General features: G+C 56.0%; 1 protein-coding gene across 1 annotated transcript in view; it reads left to right on the plus strand.

The window, feature by feature from the left end:
• The window catches only part of SHANK3 (SH3 and multiple ankyrin repeat domains 3), a 146,813-nt gene that overhangs the window by 47,569 nt on the left and 78,871 nt on the right, over positions 1 to 20,373 (plus strand). The window contains exon 11 of the mRNA XM_077783730.1: positions 5,672 to 5,862. Within this exon, the coding sequence (XP_077639856.1) occupies positions 5,672 to 5,862 (191 nt within the window). The remainder of the gene's footprint in view (positions 1 to 5,671; positions 5,863 to 20,373) is intronic.

Here is a 20,373-nt window from a genome sequence, read left to right on the forward strand (position 1 = left end):
GCTTTTCCAGGGAATATCAGGAATATTTAGTGTTGTCCCAGTTTTTTATTCCAAGGGAGGTTTTCCAGCCCCTTTCCCAGCTCCCTCCCTTCCCTTTTCCTGCTCCGGCGCTGCTCCCGGAATTCCAGGGGATCCCGCAGCCGTTCCCAGGAGCAGCAGGGCTGGGCCAGCAGAACTTTTCCATGTGTTTTTCCCAGGTTTTATTGGGATCCCTCCTCCCTCCCTCCCTCCCTCCCACCCATTCCCCGCGTGCCGGAGCCTCCGGAGCCTCCGGAGCCTCCGCGCTTTTCCCAATCCCACTCCCACACCACGAGTTTCCCCATCCAACTCCTCGTGCCGGGATCATCCCTCCGGATAGTTCGTTCCTTACATTCATCCCAGCCTCATTCCCGGTTTTTGGAGCCCTCTGGATTTGGGAAGGATCTTGGATCCATCCTGGTTTTCCTTCCCAGCTCCCAGCGCATCCCAGACATTCCCATCTTGGGAAGGGACGCTTTGGAGCAGGGAATCATCCCCTGGATCTGGGAAGAGCCGGGATTTTTGGGATCAGCTCCTTTTCCCACCAATCCATGGCAATTCCCTCTGATCCCACATTTCTTCCATCCAGGCTTCGTTTGCTCCGGGTTTTTTTTTTTTTTTCCCAAGGGAATTCAGTGTATGAATTCCTCCAGTTTTCCTTATTCCCATTTTTTTCCCCTCTCCTGGACACGAAGCTGGAGTTTCCAATGTAATTCTTGGAATGCTTTAATCCCTCCTCAACATTCCCGATGTGTCCGGCCGGGCTCATCCCAAATTCCTCATTCATTCCTGCTGCTCCTTTCCAGGTGGGATTTTCCCAAAATGTCCCCGTTTATCCCAGATTTCAGCGCCTTGGAATTTCCACATCCACAGGGAAGTTTTCCCTCTCTGCCCTCAGCCAAAGGAACACCAGGAATTCCCAGCAATTCCTGGGATTTTTTTTAGGGAATGAAATGAATTGTGGGAATTCCCTCCGTGGGCATTTCCCGGTGGGATGCAGAGGTTTGGATTTTCCCAGGAACAATTCCAGGTTTCCAGGAGGTGTTTGGAGTCAAATCCCACCCCTGGAAGTGCCCAGGGCTGGGTCGGGTGGGGTTTGGAGCAACCTGGGAAAGGGAAAGATGTCCCTGTCCATGGAGAACAATCCCGGGAATGTTGGGAAGAGGTCCTGGAAACTTTAGGGAATGAATCTTGGAAATGCTGGGACAATCATCCTGGAAATGTTGGGAGACTCATCCTGGAAATGTTGGGAAACCATCCTGGAGTCTTTGGGGAAAAGATGCTGGGAATGTTGGGGGAAATATCCTGGAAAATTTAGGGAAAGGATGCTGGAAATGTTGGGATAACAGTCCTGGAAATGTTGGGAGAATCATCCTGGAAATGTTGGGGAAATCATCTGGAAACTCTGGGAGAACCATCCTAGGAATACTGGGAGAACAATCCTGGGAATGTTGGGAGAAGGATCCTGGAAACGCTGGGCAAAATTCAGTGGGAATTCAGGAATTCTTCCCTAATTCTGCGTGAAAATTCAGGAATTTCTCCAGTCGTGTGGGAATTCAAGAATTCTTCCTAATTGTGTTTGGGAATTCAGGGATTTTCCCCGATTCTGTGGGAATTCAGGAATGTTTCCCGAATTCTGTGTGAAAACTCAGGGATTTTTCCCAAAGCTCCAACCCCATCCGGGCAGCTTCGCTCCTGGAATTTTTTGTCGATGGAATTTTTCTCCTCATGGAATTTTTCTCCCCATGGAAATCTTGGCAGGGGCTGCTCAGGGAGCTTTGGACCCCCATCCCTGGAGGTGTCCAAGGAATTCCTGGAATTCCACTCAGGGCTCTGGCGGGGGGCTCAGGATGGGCTCGGTGCCCTTGGAATTCTTTCCCAAGCTCTGGAATTCCGGGGTTGGGGCTGAAAGCCGAGCTCTTCCCAAGCTTTTCCCCGGAGCTCTTCCCAAGCTTTTCCCCGGAGCTCTTCCCAAGCTTTTCCCCGGAGCTCTTCCCAAGCTTTTCCCCCGGAGCTCTTCCCAAGCTTTTCCCCCGGAGCTCTTCCCAAGCTTTTCCCCCGGAGCTCTTCCCAGGCTTTTCCCCCGGGAATTCCTGGGGCGATTCCCGCCAGGAGAGAAGGGAGCGGAGCCGGGAAAGGCGGGAAAATTCCAGAGGGAGCCGGGAAAGGGCTCGGCCTGGGCACAGCAGGGGGGCACAGGGTGGCACAGGTGACAGAGGGCAGAGGGTGGCACAGGTGACAATGGCACCCAGGGGTGGCACAGGTGACAGAGGGCAGAGGGTGGCACAGGTGACAGTGGCACCCAGGGGTGGCACAGGTGACAGAGGGCAGAGGGTGGCACAGGTGACAGTGGCACCCAGGGGTGGCACAGGTGACAGAGGGCAGAGGGTGGCACAGGTGACAGTGGCAGCCAAGGTCGCTGTGGGTGGCAGTGGCACTGGGGCACAGGTGACAATGGCACCCAGGGATGGCACCAGTGGCACTGAAGCACAGGGGTGGCACAGGTGACAGAGGGCACTGGGTGGCACAGGTGACAATGGCACCCAGGGGTGGCACAGGTGACAGAGGGCAGAGGGTGGCACAGGTGACAGTGGCACCCAGGGTCGCTGTGGGTGGCAGCGGGCACAGATTGGCACAAGTGACATTGGGGCACAGATTGGCACAGGTGATAGGCACAGGGTGGCACAGGTGACAGTGGCACCCAGGGGTGGCACCAGTGGCGCTGGGGCACAGGGTGGCACAGGGTGACAGTGGCACTCAGGGTCGCTGTGGATGGCATTGGGCACGGGGTGGCACAGGTGACAATGGCACCCAGGGGTGGCACGGGTGGCAGTGGCACCCAGGGGTGGCACCGGTGTCGCTGTGCCCGGGCAGGGCTCTGCCCCCTGGGAGCATTCCCGGGATTCCTGCAATTCCCCCAGTTCCCAAAATCCCACAAATCCCGCCATCCCTGGAATTCCCGCAGTCCCTGAAATCCCTGGAATTCCCGCAGTTTCCCGGCAAAAATTGGGGGAGGGGCGTAAATACGGGATTGGGGTGGAAAAATGTGGAATTCTGGGGGAAAATGTGGAATTAGGGGCACGGCGGGCACCCCCGAACCGGGAATGGGACCTGGGGACCCTCCCAACTTCCTTCCTTCCGCTCCCATCCCGTTCCCATCCCAATCCCATCCCGATCCCATCCCGATCCCATCCCGATCCCATCCCATTCCCATTCCCATTCCCATTCCCATTCCTGTTCCCACTCCCATTCCCATTCCCGTTCCCACTCCCATTCCCATTCCCGTTCCCATTCCCATTCCCATTCCCCATTCCCATCCCCATCCCCGTTCCCATTCCCATTCCCATTCCCATTCCCGTTCCCGTTCCCGTTCCCGTTCCCATTCCCATTCCCACTCCCATTCCCATTCCCATTCCCATTCCCATTCCCATTCCCATTCCCATTCCCGTTCCCATTCCCATCCCCGTTCCCATTCCCATCCCCGTTCCCATTCCCATCCCCGTTCCCATTCCCATTCCCATTCCCGTTCCCATTCCCATTCCCATCCCCGTTCCCATTCCCATTCCCATTCCCGTTCCCATTCCCATTCCCATCCCCGTTCCCATTCCCATTCCCATTCCCATCCCCGTTCCCATTCCCATTCCCATCCCCGTTCCCATTCCCATTCCCATCCCCGTTCCCATTCCCATCCCCGTTCCCATTCCCATTCCCGTTCCCATTCCCATTCCCATTCCCGTTCCCATTCCCATTCCCATTCCCCATTCCCATTCCCATCCCCGTTCCCATTCCCATCCCCGTTCCCATTCCCATTCCCATTCCCATCCCCGTTCCCATTCCCATTCCCATTCCCATTCCCATTCCCATTCCCGTTCCCATTCCCATTCCCATTCCCGTTCCCATTCCCATCCCCGTTCCCATTCCCATTCCCATTCCCATCCCCGTTCCCATTCCCATTCCCATTCCCATTCCCATTCCCATTCCCATTCCCGTTCCCATTCCCATTCCCATTCCCATTCCCATTCCCATCCCCGTTCCCATTCCCATCCCCGTTCCCATTCCCATTCCCATTCCCGTTCCCATTCCCATTCCCATCCCCGTTCCCATTCCCATTCCCTTTCCCGTTCCCATTCCCATTCCCATCCCCGTTCCCATTCCCATTCCCATTCCCATTCCCATTCCCGTTCCCGTTCCCATTCCCATTCCCTCCCCGCGGCAGCGCCGGCAGCGGCCGCCAGGGGGCGGCTCCGGGCGGGCCCCACCGGGATGGGATCGGGATCGGGATCGGCCCGGGATCGGGAATGGGATCGGGAAGGGTCCCATGATGGCTCTGGCATGGTGCCACTCCCATTCCCATTCCCACTCCCATTCCCACACGGGAATGTGGGTGCTGCTTGACAGTCCCGGGAGCGGGATTGGGATCAGGAGCGGGATTGGGATCGGGAGCGGGATTGGGATCAGGAGCGGGATTGGGATCAGGAGCGGGATTGGGATCAGGAGCGGGATTGGGATCGGGAGCGGGATTGGGATCAAGAGCGGCAACGGGATTGGTGTCGGGATCAGGAGCGGGAGCGGGGTCGGGATCCGGAATTGGCCCCGGGACCAGGAGCGGGATCTGGGATCGGGACCAGGAGTGGGAGCGGGATGCGGGATCGGGACCAGGAGCGGGAGCGGGATGCAGGATCAGGACCAGGAGCGGGATCCGGGATCAGGACCAGGAGTGGGATCCGGGATGCGGGATCAGGACCAGGAGCGGGAGCGGGACCAGGACCAGGAGTGGGATGCGGGATCAGGACCAGGAGCGGGATGTGGGATCAGGACCAGGAGCAGGATGCGGGATCAGGACCAGGAGCGGGATCCGGGATCAGGACCAGGAGCGGGATCCGGGATCCGGGATCAGGACCAGGAGCGGGATGCGGGATCAGGACCAGGAGCAGGATCCGGGATCGGGACCAGGAGCGGGAGCGGGACCAGGACCAGGAGCGGGATGCGGGATCGGGACCAGGAGCGGGATCCGGGATCCGGGATCGGGACCAGGAGCGGGAGCGGGGTCGGGACCAGGAGCGGGATGCGGGATCAGGACCAGGAGCGGGATGCGGGATCCGGGATCAGGACCAGGAGCGGGATGCGGGATCAGGACCAGGAGCGGGATGCGGGATCCGGGATCGGGACCAGGAGCGGGATGCGGGACCAGGACCAGGAGCGGGAGCGGGGTCGGGACCGCGGGGGCGGCGGCGGCGGCGGCGGCGGCGGCGGCGGGAGCGGGGGCGGCCGGTGCGGCGGCGCTCCCGCCCGCCGGGGGAGGAGCCGCGGGCCGGCCCCACCTGCCCCGGGCCATGGTGCGCCGGAGGGAGCGGAGCGGAGCGCGGGGCGGGCGGCGCCGCTGCGCCATGGAGCCGGCGGTGGCGGGCGGCGGCCGCCCCGCAGCCGGTGCCGCTCCGGCCTCCGCCGCTGGCCGCGCCCGGGCGGCGCCGCCGGGGCCGCGCTGAGCCCCGCGGGGACCACCCCGAGCCCCGCGGGGACCACCCCGAGCCCCGCGGGGACCACCCCGAGCCCCGCGGGGACCGCCCGCGGCCATGGCGCAGCCCGCGGGGCGCGGCGGGGCGAGCCGCGAGCTGCCGGGCATCAGCACCGTCACCTACGTGTTCGTTTACAGCCCCGCCGGCCCCGCCGGGCCGCCCGCCGGTCCCGGTGCCGAGCCCGCGCCCCGCGCCGCGCCCGCCCCGCTGCGCGGGCCCAAGCGGAAGCTTTACAGCGCCGTGCCCGGCCGCAAGTTCATCGTGGTGAAGAGCTACGCGCCGCAGGGCGAGGGCGAGATCCAGCTCAACCGCGGCGAGGCCGTCAAGGGTGAGCGGGGACGGCGGGACGGCGGCGCGGGGCGGCCGCGGAGGGCGGGAGGAGCGGCGGGCGATGCCCCCGGCGCGGGATGCGGCAGCGGCGGGGATGGGGCGAGGGATGCGGGCAGGGATGGGGAGCGCTCAGGTGTGCGGTGGAGGGATCGGGGTGCCCTGCCCACCCGGGGGGCTGCGGCTTTTGGGGTGCCCTGCCCACCCGGGGGGCTGCGGCTTTTGGGGTGCCCTGTCTGGTTTTGGGGCTGCGGCTTTTGGGGTGTCCAGTGTGGTTGTGGGGCTGGAGCTTTTGGGGTGCCCTGCCCACCTGTGGGGCTGCAGCTTTTGGGGTGTCCTACCCACCTGTGGGGCTGCAGAATCCTGGGGTCTCCAGCCCATCTGTGGGGCTGAGGCTTTTGGGGTCTCCAGTGTGGTTGTGGGGCTGGAGCTTTTGGGGTGTCCTACCCACCTGTGGGGCTGCAGAATCCTGGGGTCTCCAGCCCACTGTGGGGCTGCGGCTTTTGGGGTGCCCTGGCCACCTGTGGGGCTGCAGCTTTTGGGGTGTCCAGCCCACCTGTGGGGCTGCAGCTTTTGGGGTGTCCAGCCCACCTGGGGGGCTGCAGCTTTTGGGGTGTCCTGCCCACCTGGGGGGCTGCAGCACTTCGGGGTCCCCAGTCTGATTTTGGGGCTGCAAAGCTCTGGGGTCTCCACTGTGGCTGTGGGGCTGCAGCTTTTGGGGTGCCCAACCCAGGGATGGGGCTGCAGCTTTCGGGGTCTCCACTGTGGCTGTGGGGCTGCAGATTTCGGGGTCTCCAGTCTGGTTTTGGGGCTGCAGGGCTGCGGGGTCTCCACTGTGGTTGTGGGGCTGCAGATTTTGGGGTCTCCACTGTGGTTGTGGGGCTGCAGATTTTGGGGTCTCCACTGTGGCTGTGGGGATGCAGCTTTTGGGGTCTCCAGCCCAGCTGTGGCGTCCCAAAACTGTGGGGTGTCCAGCCCAGCTGTGGAGCTGCAGCTTTTGGGGTCCCCTGGCCACTCATGGAGCTGCAGTGTTTTGGGGTCCCCAGTCCTGTTGTGCAGTTTTGGGGTCCCCACCCCGCTTTTGGGGTCCCCACCCCGCTTTTGGGGTCCCCATCCTGGTTTTGGGGCCAGAGCTCTGTGGGGTCCCTATCCCGTTTTTGGGGTCCTTATTCCTGGTTTTGGGGTTCCCCTCCCGGTTTTGGGGCTGGAGCTCTGTGGGGTCCCCAGTTTCGGTTTTGGGATCCCCATCCTGATTTTGGGATCCCCAATCCCGGTTTTGGGGCTGGAATTCTGTGGGATCCCCAGTCCCGGTTTTGGGGTCCCCATCCTGTTTTAGGGATCCCAAATCCCGGTTTTGGGGTCCCCATTTTGGTTTTGGGGTCCCCTCCCGGTTTTGGGGCTGGAATTCTGTGGGATCCCCAATCCCGGTTTTGGGGTCCCCATCCTGATTTTGGGATCCCCAATCCCGGTTTTGGGGCTGGAGCTCTGTGAGATCCCCAATCCCGGTTTTGGGGTCCCCAATCCTGTTTTGGGGACTCCCCAATCCCGGTTTTGGGGTCCCCAATCCCGGTTTTGGGGTCCCCAATCCCGGTTTTGGGGCCCCGCTCCAGCTCCGTTCCCATTCCCGGTGTTCCCATTCCCGGCGTTCCCGTTCCCGTCCCTCCGGGGCCGTGTCCTTGTCCCCCCCCCCGCCGGTCCCGGCTCCGCTCCCAAATCCCGAATTCCCACATCCCGAATTCCCAACCCCCCCCGCCCATCCCGGCTTTTCCCGGCTCTGCTTCCAGAGCTGCAGCGGGAACCGGGAAATTCTCATGGATAACAGCAGGGAAAAAATCATGGATCACCCTAGGGGAATTTTCCTGGATAACACCAAGGAAAATTTCATGGATAACCCAGGGGAATTTTCCTGGATAACGGCAGCGCTGCCGTGGGGTTGGGCTGGGAATTCTGCTGGAAGCTGGGAATTCCAGCTGCCAGCTTCCCGAGGAAGGGAATTCCCTGCCAGCCGGAGAATTCCAGAGTTTTTTCCCCCCTCTCCCCGGAAAGTTTTGGGAGCTTCTCCTCCTCTCCCTCCTCCGCGAATTGTTGCGGATTCCTGGCACGGCGCGGGGCTGGAGCCTCTGGAATGACGGGAGAGGGAGAGCGGGAATGTTCCCGGCTTGGAATTGCGGCTCCCACATTCCCGCTGCCCTTCCCATGGATTTGTTTTCCCCGCGGGAATGGCCGCGCTGAGGAATTCCCGTGCGTTCCTTGGAATTCCAAGGGTTTCACGCGGCATTTCGGCATTCCTGCGCTGTGTGGAATTCCAGGATCCGGGAAGGATTCCTGGGATGTGAAATGCTTTTTTCCCCCCCCTCCTCTTCCCTGTTTTTCCTCGTGGAGTGGGTGGTCCTGGAGTCGCTGCCACAAAATCCTTGGGATTCGCTTCTCCGTCCCAAAATTCCTGGCGTGTGATCTCCCGGGAAAAACAACCCGTGGGAAAGGGAGGAGGAGGACGTGGAGGGACCCCCGGGAGCGGGAAGCGCTTCCCGCTGGATATTCCCGGAGTTCGGGAGGACGCGGGGCTCAAAGCCGATCCCTCCCCTCATGGAATTTCTCCGGGAGAGGCCGATCCGTGGATTTTTTGGGAATCTTGGCAGCTCCGGGACGGCGCTGCGTTGTCGTGTTCCGTGGATTTGGGAAAATCCCGGATCCAGCCGGAGCGCTGAGCTCGGCGGGTGGCCGGGAATGTTGGGAGAGGCTGGAATTGCAGGAATTGCGGCCGCGGGAACTCTCCAGGGTTCTGGAATGACGCGGGGGACGGATGCTGGAGATTCCCGGGAATGCTGGGAATGCTGGGAATGGAGCTGGAAGGGTGGGAAAAGGTTTGGGAATGAAAGAGGATGGCAAGCTGGAATTTCAGGAATTCTGGCCAAGGAGCAGCCTGGGAATCTCCGGGGTCATGGAATGCTGTGGGGGGGATGGATCTCATCCCTATCCATGAGATCATTCCCGGCCCATTCCAAGGGCAGGGGAATTCCCGCCATCCCAGGCCGCTCCAGCCTTTCCCGGGACATTCCCGGGATCCAGGGGCAGCCCCAGCTGCTCCGGCAATCCCAGCCCAGCCAGGAATTCCTCATTCCCAAAATCCCACCCCAATCCCCCTTTTCCCAGTGGGAAGCCATTCCCTGCATCCCATCCTTCCATTCCTTTCCCAAATTTCAGCTCTCCCGGATCCCCTCCGGGCCTGGAATGTGCTGGAAGCTCTCCCCGGATCCTTCCCTTCTCCAGGGGAACATTCCCAGTTTTCCCAGCTTTTCCTCCCAGCTCCATCCCTTGAATCCTCCCAGCGCCTCCTCTGGATTTGCTCCAACAGCTCCACGTCCTTCCCGGGACCCTCCCCGATCCCATATTCCCGTTTTTCCACCGCATTTCCTGGGATCAGCTCGTTCCCATGGCCTCTCCAGGGCTCGGAATTCCTGGGAAGTTTTTCTTCCATCCCAAGGTCAGGAATTTCTCCTCCCGCTCCTGGTTTTTCCCTCGGGGAAAGTCGTTTGGGAAGGGTTGGGAAGAAGCCAGGATGCAGCTGGTTCCCGGCTGGAAAATGAGCCGAGCCCTCGGGAATGCCATCTGTCCCAAATCCCGCTTTTCCCCGGCTGCCTTCCTTCATCTCAGGCCAGGCCGGGATTTTTCCATTGGGATTTTTGGGATTTCAGGTCACCGGGAAAAGTTTTGTGGAATTTTCAGAGCCGCTCCGCTTGGAACTTCCCCAAATCCAACTTTTTCTGAGTGGAAATCCAAGGAAAAGTTCTCCGCTGGATATAGGGGGGGAAAAACAAATCGGGATTTGGGGATTGGTGGGATGGCCTCAGGATTTTTGGGATTTTTTGTTGGAAAAGGGTTTGGAATTGGGGCTGATCCATCCCTGGAGTTGTCCCAGGTCAATTCGGAGCAACGTGGGAATTGGCACGGGATGATCCCAAAGCTCCTTCCCACCCAAACCATTCCGGAATTCCAGGAATTCTTGGCTCCTCCTCCGCTCCACGTGGAGGGATCTGGCTTGGGATTCAAAAATTCCCGACTTTTCCCGTGCTTTGCTTTTCCTTCAGCACCGATCTTTGCCAGGGAAGATCCCTCTTCCCAAATTTCTGCATCCGCAGGGAAGCTGGACAGGACAATTCCCGGATTTTTTATTCCCTACCTCCCAGTTTTTAATGGAATTTTTTCCTTATCTGGAGAAGACCAGGAATTCCCGCGGTGTTCCTTGGTCGGGATCCATTGGAATCATCCCAGAGTTTCTGAAATTCCCAAAAAAGGAGATTTTCCCAATGTGGGGATGGAAATCCATCGGAAAACCGTGGAAATATCCAGGATGAGGCTGGGTTATTCCAGAAAATTCCCATAAAAATGATGTTTATTCCTGGGATCTGGGAGAACGTTTGGAATTCTTATCAGTTGTCCCTGGAAAAATCCTTGGTGACAAGAGAGGGAGATCCCATCAAAACTCGGATTTTTGGGACAGAATCCCCACAATTCCTGGTTTTTTCTCCTCTGGTTCTTTTTTGGGACAGAATTCCCACATTTCCTGCTTTTTTTTCTCTCCATTTTTTTGGGACAGAATTCCCACATTTCCTGCTTTTTATTTCCTCTCCATTTTTTTGGGACAGAATTCCCACATTTCCTGCTTTTTTTTCTCTCCATTTTTTTGGGACAGAATTCCCACATTTCCTGCTTTTTATTTCCTCTCCATTTTTTGGGACAGAATTCCCACATTTTCTGCTCTTTTCCCTCCAATTTTTTTGGCACAGAATTCCCACAATTCCTGCTTTTTTCCCTTCAGGATCCCAAGCCTGGGCTGGGACTTGTGGGCTCAGCTCCGGAGTCGGATCCAAATCCATCCAAATATTTTTGGGATTGACCAGCGCAGGAATTCCCGAGGTTTTCCTCTGATTCCCGGGCTGATCCCAACGGATTCTCCTTGGATCTTGGTTTTGGATGGATCTTTTCCTTTGGAAAAAAGGGAGAGCGGAACCTCTGGGATGGGATCCATTTTCCCACTTGGATGAGTTGGAAAATTCTGTCTTGGCACCAAAATCCTTCCCTTCGTTCGTTCCCGAAGCTGGAATTCTGGGAATTCCAGATTTTAACGAAGAAAAGGATTTTCCCCGGAATTCTTGGGAAGAGCCTCCATTATAAATCCAATTTTCCAGGCTTTTGGGATTCCCTGGGATAATTCCATGGATCATTTTTGGGATCAGGGGCTGGAGCAGGAAATGCTCCCGGCGGGAAAAAACCTTTGGACACAGAAATCTTAAACTGAGCAGGAAAATTCCCAGAATTTTTCCAAGAGAAAATTTCCCCCCTTCATTTTAGTGTTTGAAGGGATAATTTTAAGGATTCGTTTCATTCCTGCATTTCCCGGCGCCTTTCCCGGATTTGGATCCCACAATTTAATCCTGGAATGTTGCTTTTCCCCATCCTCTGGAAAAATCTCCTTGTGCTTCCCACTTCCTATGAGAATTCCACTGGGAATCCCTAAATTATGGGATATTCCAAGGCAAGCCCAAAACGGAAGTGGTACCTGATGGTTTTTTTGGGAATAATTTCAGGATTTTCCTGGGAATTCCAGGTGGATTTGCTCCCTGCTCGGCTCCAGACAATCCTGGGAATTGTTATTCCCACCTGGAATTCCAACCCATAAACGAGGGGCTCCAAGTGACCCCGAATTCCCAGCTGGAATTTGGGAAGCGCCTTGGTTTTCCTTGGGAATGGAGAAACCCGGGCGAGATTCCCGTTGGGAATATCCCGGCGCACGCTGAGCCGGCGGCCGGCCCCGATTCCCATCCCAAAATTAGAAAATTCCTCATTAATTCCGCTCCGCATCCCGCTGACCTCGGAGCCGTCCCAGTTTTCCAGCGTGACCCAAAACCGGCGGGAAAATTCCAGAGGGAATCGAGTCCCCGTGGGATCGGAAGTGTCGGAACGTTCCGGGCTGGGAAACGCCGGGAATTCGGGGAGGTGGGGAAGGGAATTGGGGATTTGTTTTCCCGAGGAAATTTGGGATTTTTTTGGGGGATTGGAGGGGTTGTCCACGGTCTGACCTGGATTTCCAAGGAAATTTGGGATAATTTTGGGATTGGAGGGTCTGTCCATGGCCTGACCTGGAATTCCAACCGGATTTGGGATAATTTTTGGGATTGGAGGGGCTGTCCACGGTCTGGCCTGGAATTCCAACCGGATTTGGGATTTTTTTTGGGATTGGAGGTGATGTTCATGGTCTGACCTGGATTTCCAAGGAAATTTGGGATAATTTTTGGGATTGGAGGTGATGTCCATGGCCTGGCCTGGAATTCCAACCGGATTTGGGATAATTTTGGGATTGGAGGGGCTGTCCATGGCCTGACCTGGAATTCCAAGGAAATTTGGGATCATAGGTTGAGTTTTCAGGGGATCTTCGTGCTCTGACCTGGAATTCCAACCAAACCTGGGATCTTTTGTCGGGATTTTGGGAGCTGTCTGTGGTCCTGATCTGGAATTTCACCAAAATTTGGGATCTCGGGTTGGAGTTCAGGGATTTTCCATGGTCCTGACCTGGAATTCCAACCAAATTTGGGATCTCGGGTTGGGTTTTTTGGAATTCTCCACGCTCTGACATGGCTGACGTGTCCACACGTCCCTGGATGACATTCCAGGGGATAATTCCAGGGATTTAGCTGGAGACCATTCCCATATTTCATTGCCGTGCTCTGTTTGCGCCTCTCCACGTTTTCCATGTTCTTTTCTCTCTTTTCCAAGATTTTTTCTCTCTTTTCCATGCTTTTTTCCCTTCTCTTTTCCATGTTTTTTTCCCTCTCTTTTCCATGTTTTTCCCTCTCTTTGCCATGTTTTTTTCTCTCTTTTCCATGTTTTTTTTCCCTCTCTTTTCCATGTTTTTTTTTCCCTCTCTTTTCCATGTTTTTTTCCCTCTCCTTTCCATGTTTTTTTTCCTCTCTTTCCGTGCTTTTTTCCTCTCTTTTCCATGTTTTTTCCTCTCCTTTCCATGTTTTTCCCCCCTCTCTTTTCCATGTTTTTTTCTCTCTTTGCCATGGTTTTTTCCCTCTCTTTTCCATGTATTTTCCCCTCTCTTTTCCATGTTTTTCCCCCCTCTCTTTTCCATGTTTTTTCCTCTCCTTTCCATGTTTTTTTCCCTCTCTTTTCCATGTATTTTTTCTCTCTTTTCCATGTTTTTCTCTTTTTCATTCCCATCCACGCTCCAGACCAGCAGCTCCGTGAAGTAGGTAACTATGGAATTTTTCCTTGGAATTTTTTGTCCCTCTCCCAGCTTTACCCTTTTTCCCACATTTTTTCCTCACTGTGGCCTCCAAGTGTGGGGAGTTTTCCAGGATTTTTGGAGCTCGGCTTTTCCCGGTTTTCCCTCCACTCCTGCTGTTTATTCCATGGGATTGGGGGGCAGAGGGATCTTCCTCTCCCATCCCAGTTTTCCTGCACTTCCCAAAGTTTCCCTGTCCTTGTGTGTCCTGAAATTCCCAGAAAACCCAAACCCGGATTCACCTCCTGGGAAAATTCTGGAATGGGAATTGCGGGAGGAACCGGTGGGGAATTACGGATTGGGAATTCCTCATTCGGAATTCCATGGGAATCCCTGCTGCTCGGGGATTTGGGATTTTGGGGACACGATTCCCGGTGCTCTCGGAGCTGGCTCCCGGTGGATTCCCATTCCCAGGAAAATCCCGCCCACCTGGAGTTGGGATCAGCTGGATTGAAACCTGGGAATTGCTGTTCCCATCAGGAAAAGGAGAGGGCAAATGGAATTTCCCCTCCAATTCAGGCGGATTAAGCTCGGGAATGCTGCTGGAATCGGGAATTCCGGTTGCCACAGAATTCCTGAAGGAAGAACAGCCTCCGGTTGGGCTCAGTTTGGATATTTGGGAATTTTTCCATGGAAAGGGTGCTCAGGCCTTGCCCAGGGAGGTTTGGAGTCGCCATCCCCGGCGGAATGACAAGGAATTCCGAGGATGTTGAGCCGGGAATAAAATGGGATTTGATAATCCAGGGGGGCTTTTCCAAGGCCAGGAATTCCAGGATTTCGGGGTTTAATCCTGGTTTTTTTCCAAGGGCTGGGAAGTGCCGTGTCATGCTCCGCTCCGACTGCAGAGGCTGCTCAGAAATCCTGGAATTTCCATGGGGAAAAAGCCTCCAGGAGTAAAATGTCCACAGGTTTTTATGGAAAAGGTGACGTCATCGCCCTTTTCCCTCTTTTCCACCAGGATCCGATTGCAGCTGCCAATTCCAAGTCAGATCCATAATTTTTTTCCTGGAATTCAGATCAGTTCAGGGAAATCAGGACTTTCCCAAATGATCCGGCGGGAATCCAGTGTCAGCATTCCTGCAGAAAAACTTGGAGAATGAATTTTTCCATCTCCTGGTCCATGATAATGAAAAATAAGGAAAAAATCCAGGAATATTCCCTGGAAAATTGGGGGTTTTCCATGAGTCTGGGGGATGTGGATCCAGGTTTTCAATGGTTTTGGGGGTGTGGATCCAGGTTTTCCATTATTTTGGGGGTGTGGATCCAGGTTTTCCATTATTTTGGGGATGTGGATCCAGGTTTTCCATTATTTTGGGGATGTGGATCCAGGTTTTCCATGGTTTTGGGGGTGTGGATCCAGGTTTTCCATTATTTTGGGGATGTGGATCCAGGTTTTCCATGGTTTTGGGGGTGTGGATCCAGGTTTTCCATTATTTTGGGGATGTGGATCCAGGTTTTCCATTATTTTGGGGATGTGGATCCAGGTTTTCCATTATTTTGGGGATGTGGATCCAGGTTTTCCATGGTTTTGGGGATGTGGATCCAGGTTTTCCATTATTTTGGGGGTGTGGATCCAGGTTTTCCATTATTTTGGGGATGTGGATCCAGGTTTTCCATGGTTTTGGGGGTGTGGATCCAGGTTTTCCATGGTTTTTTTGGGATGGTTCTGGCCTTTGTGGCGCATTCCAAGCGGGATGGGCCCATCCCAATCCCTGCCCGCATTCCCTGGGCTGTCCTGCCCTGGGATTCTCTGGGAATTCCGGCTGGGATCCAGCATTCCCAGGGCTTCCCATGGAGTTCCTCATCCTGCCAGGAGCTGGGGTGGGAATTCCAGGAATTCCTTCCCTAAGGACGCTGAGGACTCCCTGTCCCTGGGATTTTTCAGGATGGAGAATTCCCAAACCCGGCTGTTTTCCAGCTGGGAATTCCAGCGGGGAGCGATCCCAAAACATTCCTCAATCCCTGCTCACAGGGCTGATCCCAAATTTTTCCCGGAAAACGGGCGGGAATTAGGAAAACCCCCTCAGGCTGAAACAACATCCCAGACATTTCCCAGGCCGGATTATCCAGGGAATTTCCACCTGTGGAGTGGCGCTAATCCCTCAGACACATCCCGGCTTTTCAGCGGGAAGAGGATTCCGAAGGGATTCCCTGAACTCCTGGGGCTCCTCCTCCTCCTCTTCCCGGGAAAAGCTTGGAGCAGCCTCGGGTTTCCTTGGATCCCTGACTCCTTCCCCATCCATGTTTTCCGTGGGCACGGGTGTGAGACGGCTCCGGCTGCTCTTCCCTCTCCTCCGGAGCTCGGGAATGCTGAGCCAGGAAAACTCCTGGAAAAGCCTGGGAAAAACATCCGAGGGAATAAACGCCGGGAGAAGGAGCAGGAGCCAGGGCTGGGAAAAGCGGGAATGTTTTCTCCTGGAGCAGGGGAGGATCCAGGGAGAGATTCCAGCACATTCCAAGGCCTAAAGGGGCTCCGGGAAAGCTGAAATTTGGGAAAGGCCTGGAGGGACAGGAGCCAGGGAATGGCTCCCACTGCCAGAGGGATGGATGGGATTTTGGGAATTTTTGGGAATGAGGAATTCCTGGCTGGGCTGGGATTGCCAGAGCAGCTGGGGCTGCCCCTGGATCCCGGGAATGTCCAAGGAAAGGCTGGAGCAGCCTGGGATGGCGGGAATTTCCCTGCCCTTGGAATTCCATGGGATTTCTGCTCCATTCCCACCCAAACCATTCCAGGACCCCTTTCCCAAGGGCGATCCCGGGAATCCCGATCCTTTTCCCACATTTTGACTCTTTCCTGGTTTGGAGCAGGATTTGGAGGATTTTCTGTGCTCCCAGCATTCCCGAGGCACGGGAATTCCCATTTCCAGCTGGAAATGGGCTTTTCCCGGGATTTCCCATTGGGATCGGTGCCTCATTCCCGCTTTTCCCGCCTGGATCCCTCAGCCCGTATTCCCTGGATTTTCCTGTCCGGATCCAGCAGTTCCAGGATCCCGCTGCTCTCCCGGTGCCGGGAGATTGCAGGAAATGGGAATTTCTCCCTGGTTTTCCTATGGAATGTGCTCAGCATTCCAGCTTTTTTTTATTGGCTTTCCCTCCTTTTATTCCCTGGGATGCTGCCATCATCATTCCCAGGTTATGGAAAAGAGGGAATAGCAGCAAAAGGAACATTCCAGCAATCCCGCCTGGCTCCGATCCCTTTGGATCCTTCCCAGCTCCGGCCATTCCCGGATTTTCTGACCTCTGGCCTTTGCCGGCTGGGATTTGAGGGATATCCGTGCTTGGGAATTTCCTGGGAATCTGCTGGGTCCAGGAGCCTTCGGATCTCCCCCATCCCCCGGGATCCTCCCTGTATTCCCAACATCCTGGAATTCGCTCCCTGAGGAATGCGGGATCCGCGGGATTCGGGAACAGCTTTCCCTATGCCATGGCTGTGCCAGGAGCTGGAATTCCCTGGATCCCAATGGATCCGGATGGGATTGATCCCGGTTTTTGGGAACGCGGCCCTCGGAAATATTCCCAATATTCCCGCTTTTCATCTTTAAGGGCCATTCCAGGGCCACATTCCCTTGTAACTTCTGCTCCTGTGGCTCCCACCCTGCTGGAGCTGCCAGGAATTCCTTGGGATAAAGGAAGAGTGCTGGGAATGCTGCACTGGGAATTTGGGAACGATGAATTGTGCTGGGATTCATCCCAGTTTTCCAGGTGGGATCAGCTCTGGGAAGGTTTGACGGGGAATTCTGGGGGAGGGGGCTGAGAAATCCTGGAATTCCAGCCCATGGAAAACCCATTCCCACTGTGGGAATGCCGCTCCGGGTGGGATCCGGATCCTTGGGAATAGGGAAGGAAAATGGGAATGAGGAGGGGAGAGGAAATCTTGGATCGAGGGAAGGATCCGGAACCTTTGGATCAGCAAATCCCATCCCCGAGCTCCTTCCTGCCCCCAATCCTGAATTTCTGCTGAGGCTGAGAATCCCTTGGGAATGTTTTCCCAGCTCCGGTTGTTCCCTCCCTTTCCGGGTCCCTTTGATTGCCTCTATTTATTCCAAGGAATCTTGATTAGAGCCGGAACGGCAGGATAATGATGGGAATCAAAGCCGGATCCGTTCCCAAATCGGCTCCGCAGCTGGAGCCGGCGGAGCGGGAACGGCGCCGGGGACGATTCCCGGATCCGTCCGGAGCAGGAGCAGCTCCCGGTGCTGATTCCCGGATCCATCGGATCCATCCGGAGCCATTCCTAGTGCTGATTCCCACATCCCTCAGATCCATCCGGATCCATTCCTAGTGCTGATTCCCAGATCCCTCAGATCCATCCGGAGCCATTCCCAGGGCTGATTCCGGGATCCGTCCAGGGCCGTTCCAGCTCCTGGTGCTGATTCCCAGATCCCTCCGGATCCATTCCCGGTGCTGATTCCCGGATCCCTCAGATCCATCCGGATCAATTCCCAGGGCTGATTCCTGGATCCAATTGGATCCCTCCAGAGCCATTCCCAGGGCTCATTCCCAGATCCCTCCGGATCCATTCCTGGTGCTGATTCCCGGATTCATCAGATCCATCCGGAGCCATTCCCAGGGCTGATTCCTGGATCCAATTGGATCCCTCCAGAGCCATTCCCAGGGCTCATTCCCAGATCCCTCAGGATCCATTCCCAGTGCTGATTCCCGGATCCATCGGATCCATTCCCGGTGCTGATTCCCGGATCCATCGGATCCATCTGGATCAATTCCCAGGGCTGATTCCCGGATCCATCCGGATCCATTCTCGGTGCTGATTCCCGGATCCATCGGATCCATTCCCAGTGCTGATTCCTGGATCCATCGGATCCATCCAGAGCCATTCCCAGGCTGATTCCCAGATCCATCCAGATCCATTCCTGGTGCTGATTCCCACATCCCTCAGATCCATCCGGAGCCATTCCCAGGGCTGATTCCGGGATCCGTCCAGGGCCGTTCCAGCTCCTGGTGCTGATTCCCAGATCCCTCCGGATCCATTCCTGGTGCTGATTCCCGGATTCATCAGATCCATCCGGAGCCATTCCCAGGGCTGATTCCTGGATCCAATTGGATCCCTCCAGAGCCATTCCCAGGGCTCATTCCCAGATCCCTCAGGATCCATTCCCAGTGCTGATTCCCGGATCCATCGGATCCATTCCCGGTGCTGATTCCCGGATCCATCGGATCCATCTGGATCAATTCCCAGGGCTGATTCCCGGATCCATCCGGATCCATTCTCGGTGCTGATTCCCGGATCCATCGGATCCATCCAGAGCCATTCCCAGGCTGATTCCCGGATCCATCGGATCCATCCGGAGCTATTCCCAGGGCTGATTCCCAGATCCATCCGGATCCATTCCCAGGCTGATTCCCGGATCCATCGGATCCATCCGGAGCTATTCCCAGGGCTGATTCCCAGATCCATCTGGATCAATTCCCAGGGCTGATTCCCGGATCCATCGGATCCATCCAGAGCCATTCCCAGGCTGATTCCCGGATCCATCGGATCCATCCGGATCCATTCCTGGTGCTGATTCCCACATCCCTCAGATCCATCCGGAGCCATTCCCAGTGCTGATTCCGGGATCCGTCCAGGGCCATTCCAGCTCCTGGTGCTGATTCCCAGATCCCTCCGGATCCATTCCTGGTGCTGATTCCTGGATCCATCAGATCCATCCGGAGCCATTCCCGGTGCTGATTCCCAGATCCATCGGATCAATTCCCAGGGCTGATTCCCGGATCCATCAGATCCATCCGGATCAATTCCCAGGGCTGATTCCTGGATCCAATTGGATCCCTCCAGAGCCATTCCCAGGGCTCATTCCCAGATCCCTCAGGATCCATTCCCAGTGCTGATTCCCGGATCCATCGGATCCATTCCCGGTGCTGATTCCCGGATCCATCGGATCCATCTGGATCAATTCCCAGGGCTGATTCCCGGATCCATCCGGATCCATTCTCGGTGCTGATTCCCAGATCCATCGGATCCATCCGGAGCTATTCCCAGGGCTGATTCCCAGATCCATCGGATCCATCCGGAGCCATTCCCAGGGCTGATTCCCAGACCCATCGGATCCATTCCCGACCCTCATTCCATACACAAACACAGATTCCCGGCGGAAATCCCTGCTGGAATTCCTGGCTGGTCCAGGCCGTGCAGGATGAGGATGGGAAGCCTTGGAAGAGAGGAGGAAAAATTGGGAATGGCGATGGGAGGAAAGGAGAATCCAGGGAATGAAGGATGGGATAAGACCGAACGGCCTCGAGGGGGAATTTCGGTTGGATTTTGGGAATATTTTTCCATGGAAAGGGGGTCCGACCTTGGAAAGGGAAGCCCTAAATCCCAAACTTCATTCCTGGGAGGCCGGAATTCCAAAGAGCTTCAAAGCGGGAATTTTCAGAGCAGTGGGAATGGAGCAAATTCCGGGATTTGGGATCATTCCAAGGCTTGACAGCACCGAAACCTTTGGAGAGTCGGAGAATTTGCATCCCAAAAAAAAACCCCTGGAGGAGCCTGAAAGGATTTTGCTGTTCGGCTTTTCCTTGGATTTGTTTTTTCTTGGATGCCTCCAGGCAGGATTTAATTCCTGGATCCTTCTGGGAATTGTTTGGGATGGATGGAGCAGGGCTGGATTTTCGGATGCCTGAAGAAATTTGGGATTGGCTCTGATGGATCTGCAGGAATGGGAGCTGGGATAAAGCCTCGGGAGAAATGTGGGAATGGGGCAGCAAATCCCACAGGAATTCCCGGTTTTTTTTTTTCCTTTTCTGGAATCCTGGGATGGTTTGGTGGGAAGAGACCTCAAATCCCATTCCAAGGACAGGGAAATTCCCACAATCCCGGGCTGCTCCAGCCTTTCCTTGGGAATTCCAGGGATCCAGGGGCAGCCCCAGCTGCTCTGGGAATTCCTTCCCAAAATCCCACCCCAATCTCCCTTCCCATGGAATTCCCTCCATTCCTGGAGGGATTGGAGCCCGGGATTGGATCCAGCCCCACCCCAGCTCTGCTCCAGGAAGGAATTTTGGGATCCGGGGGTTTCACTGGGAATCTCGGCACTCCAGGAAGGGTCTCCCTTCCCTTTTCCATCCCCAACTTCCATAAAAATCCCTCGGGATGGATTCTGAACCTCCTTGATCCCAGAATCCTGGAATGGTTTGGGTGGGAAGGGACCTCAAATCCCATCCCATTCCAATCCCACCATCCCAGGCTGCTCCAGCCTTTCCTGGGACATT

Source organism: Lonchura striata, chromosome 5 (assembly GCF_046129695.1).
Source record: "Lonchura striata isolate bLonStr1 chromosome 5, bLonStr1.mat, whole genome shotgun sequence".
Taxonomy (NCBI): Eukaryota; Metazoa; Chordata; class Aves; order Passeriformes; family Estrildidae; genus Lonchura; species Lonchura striata.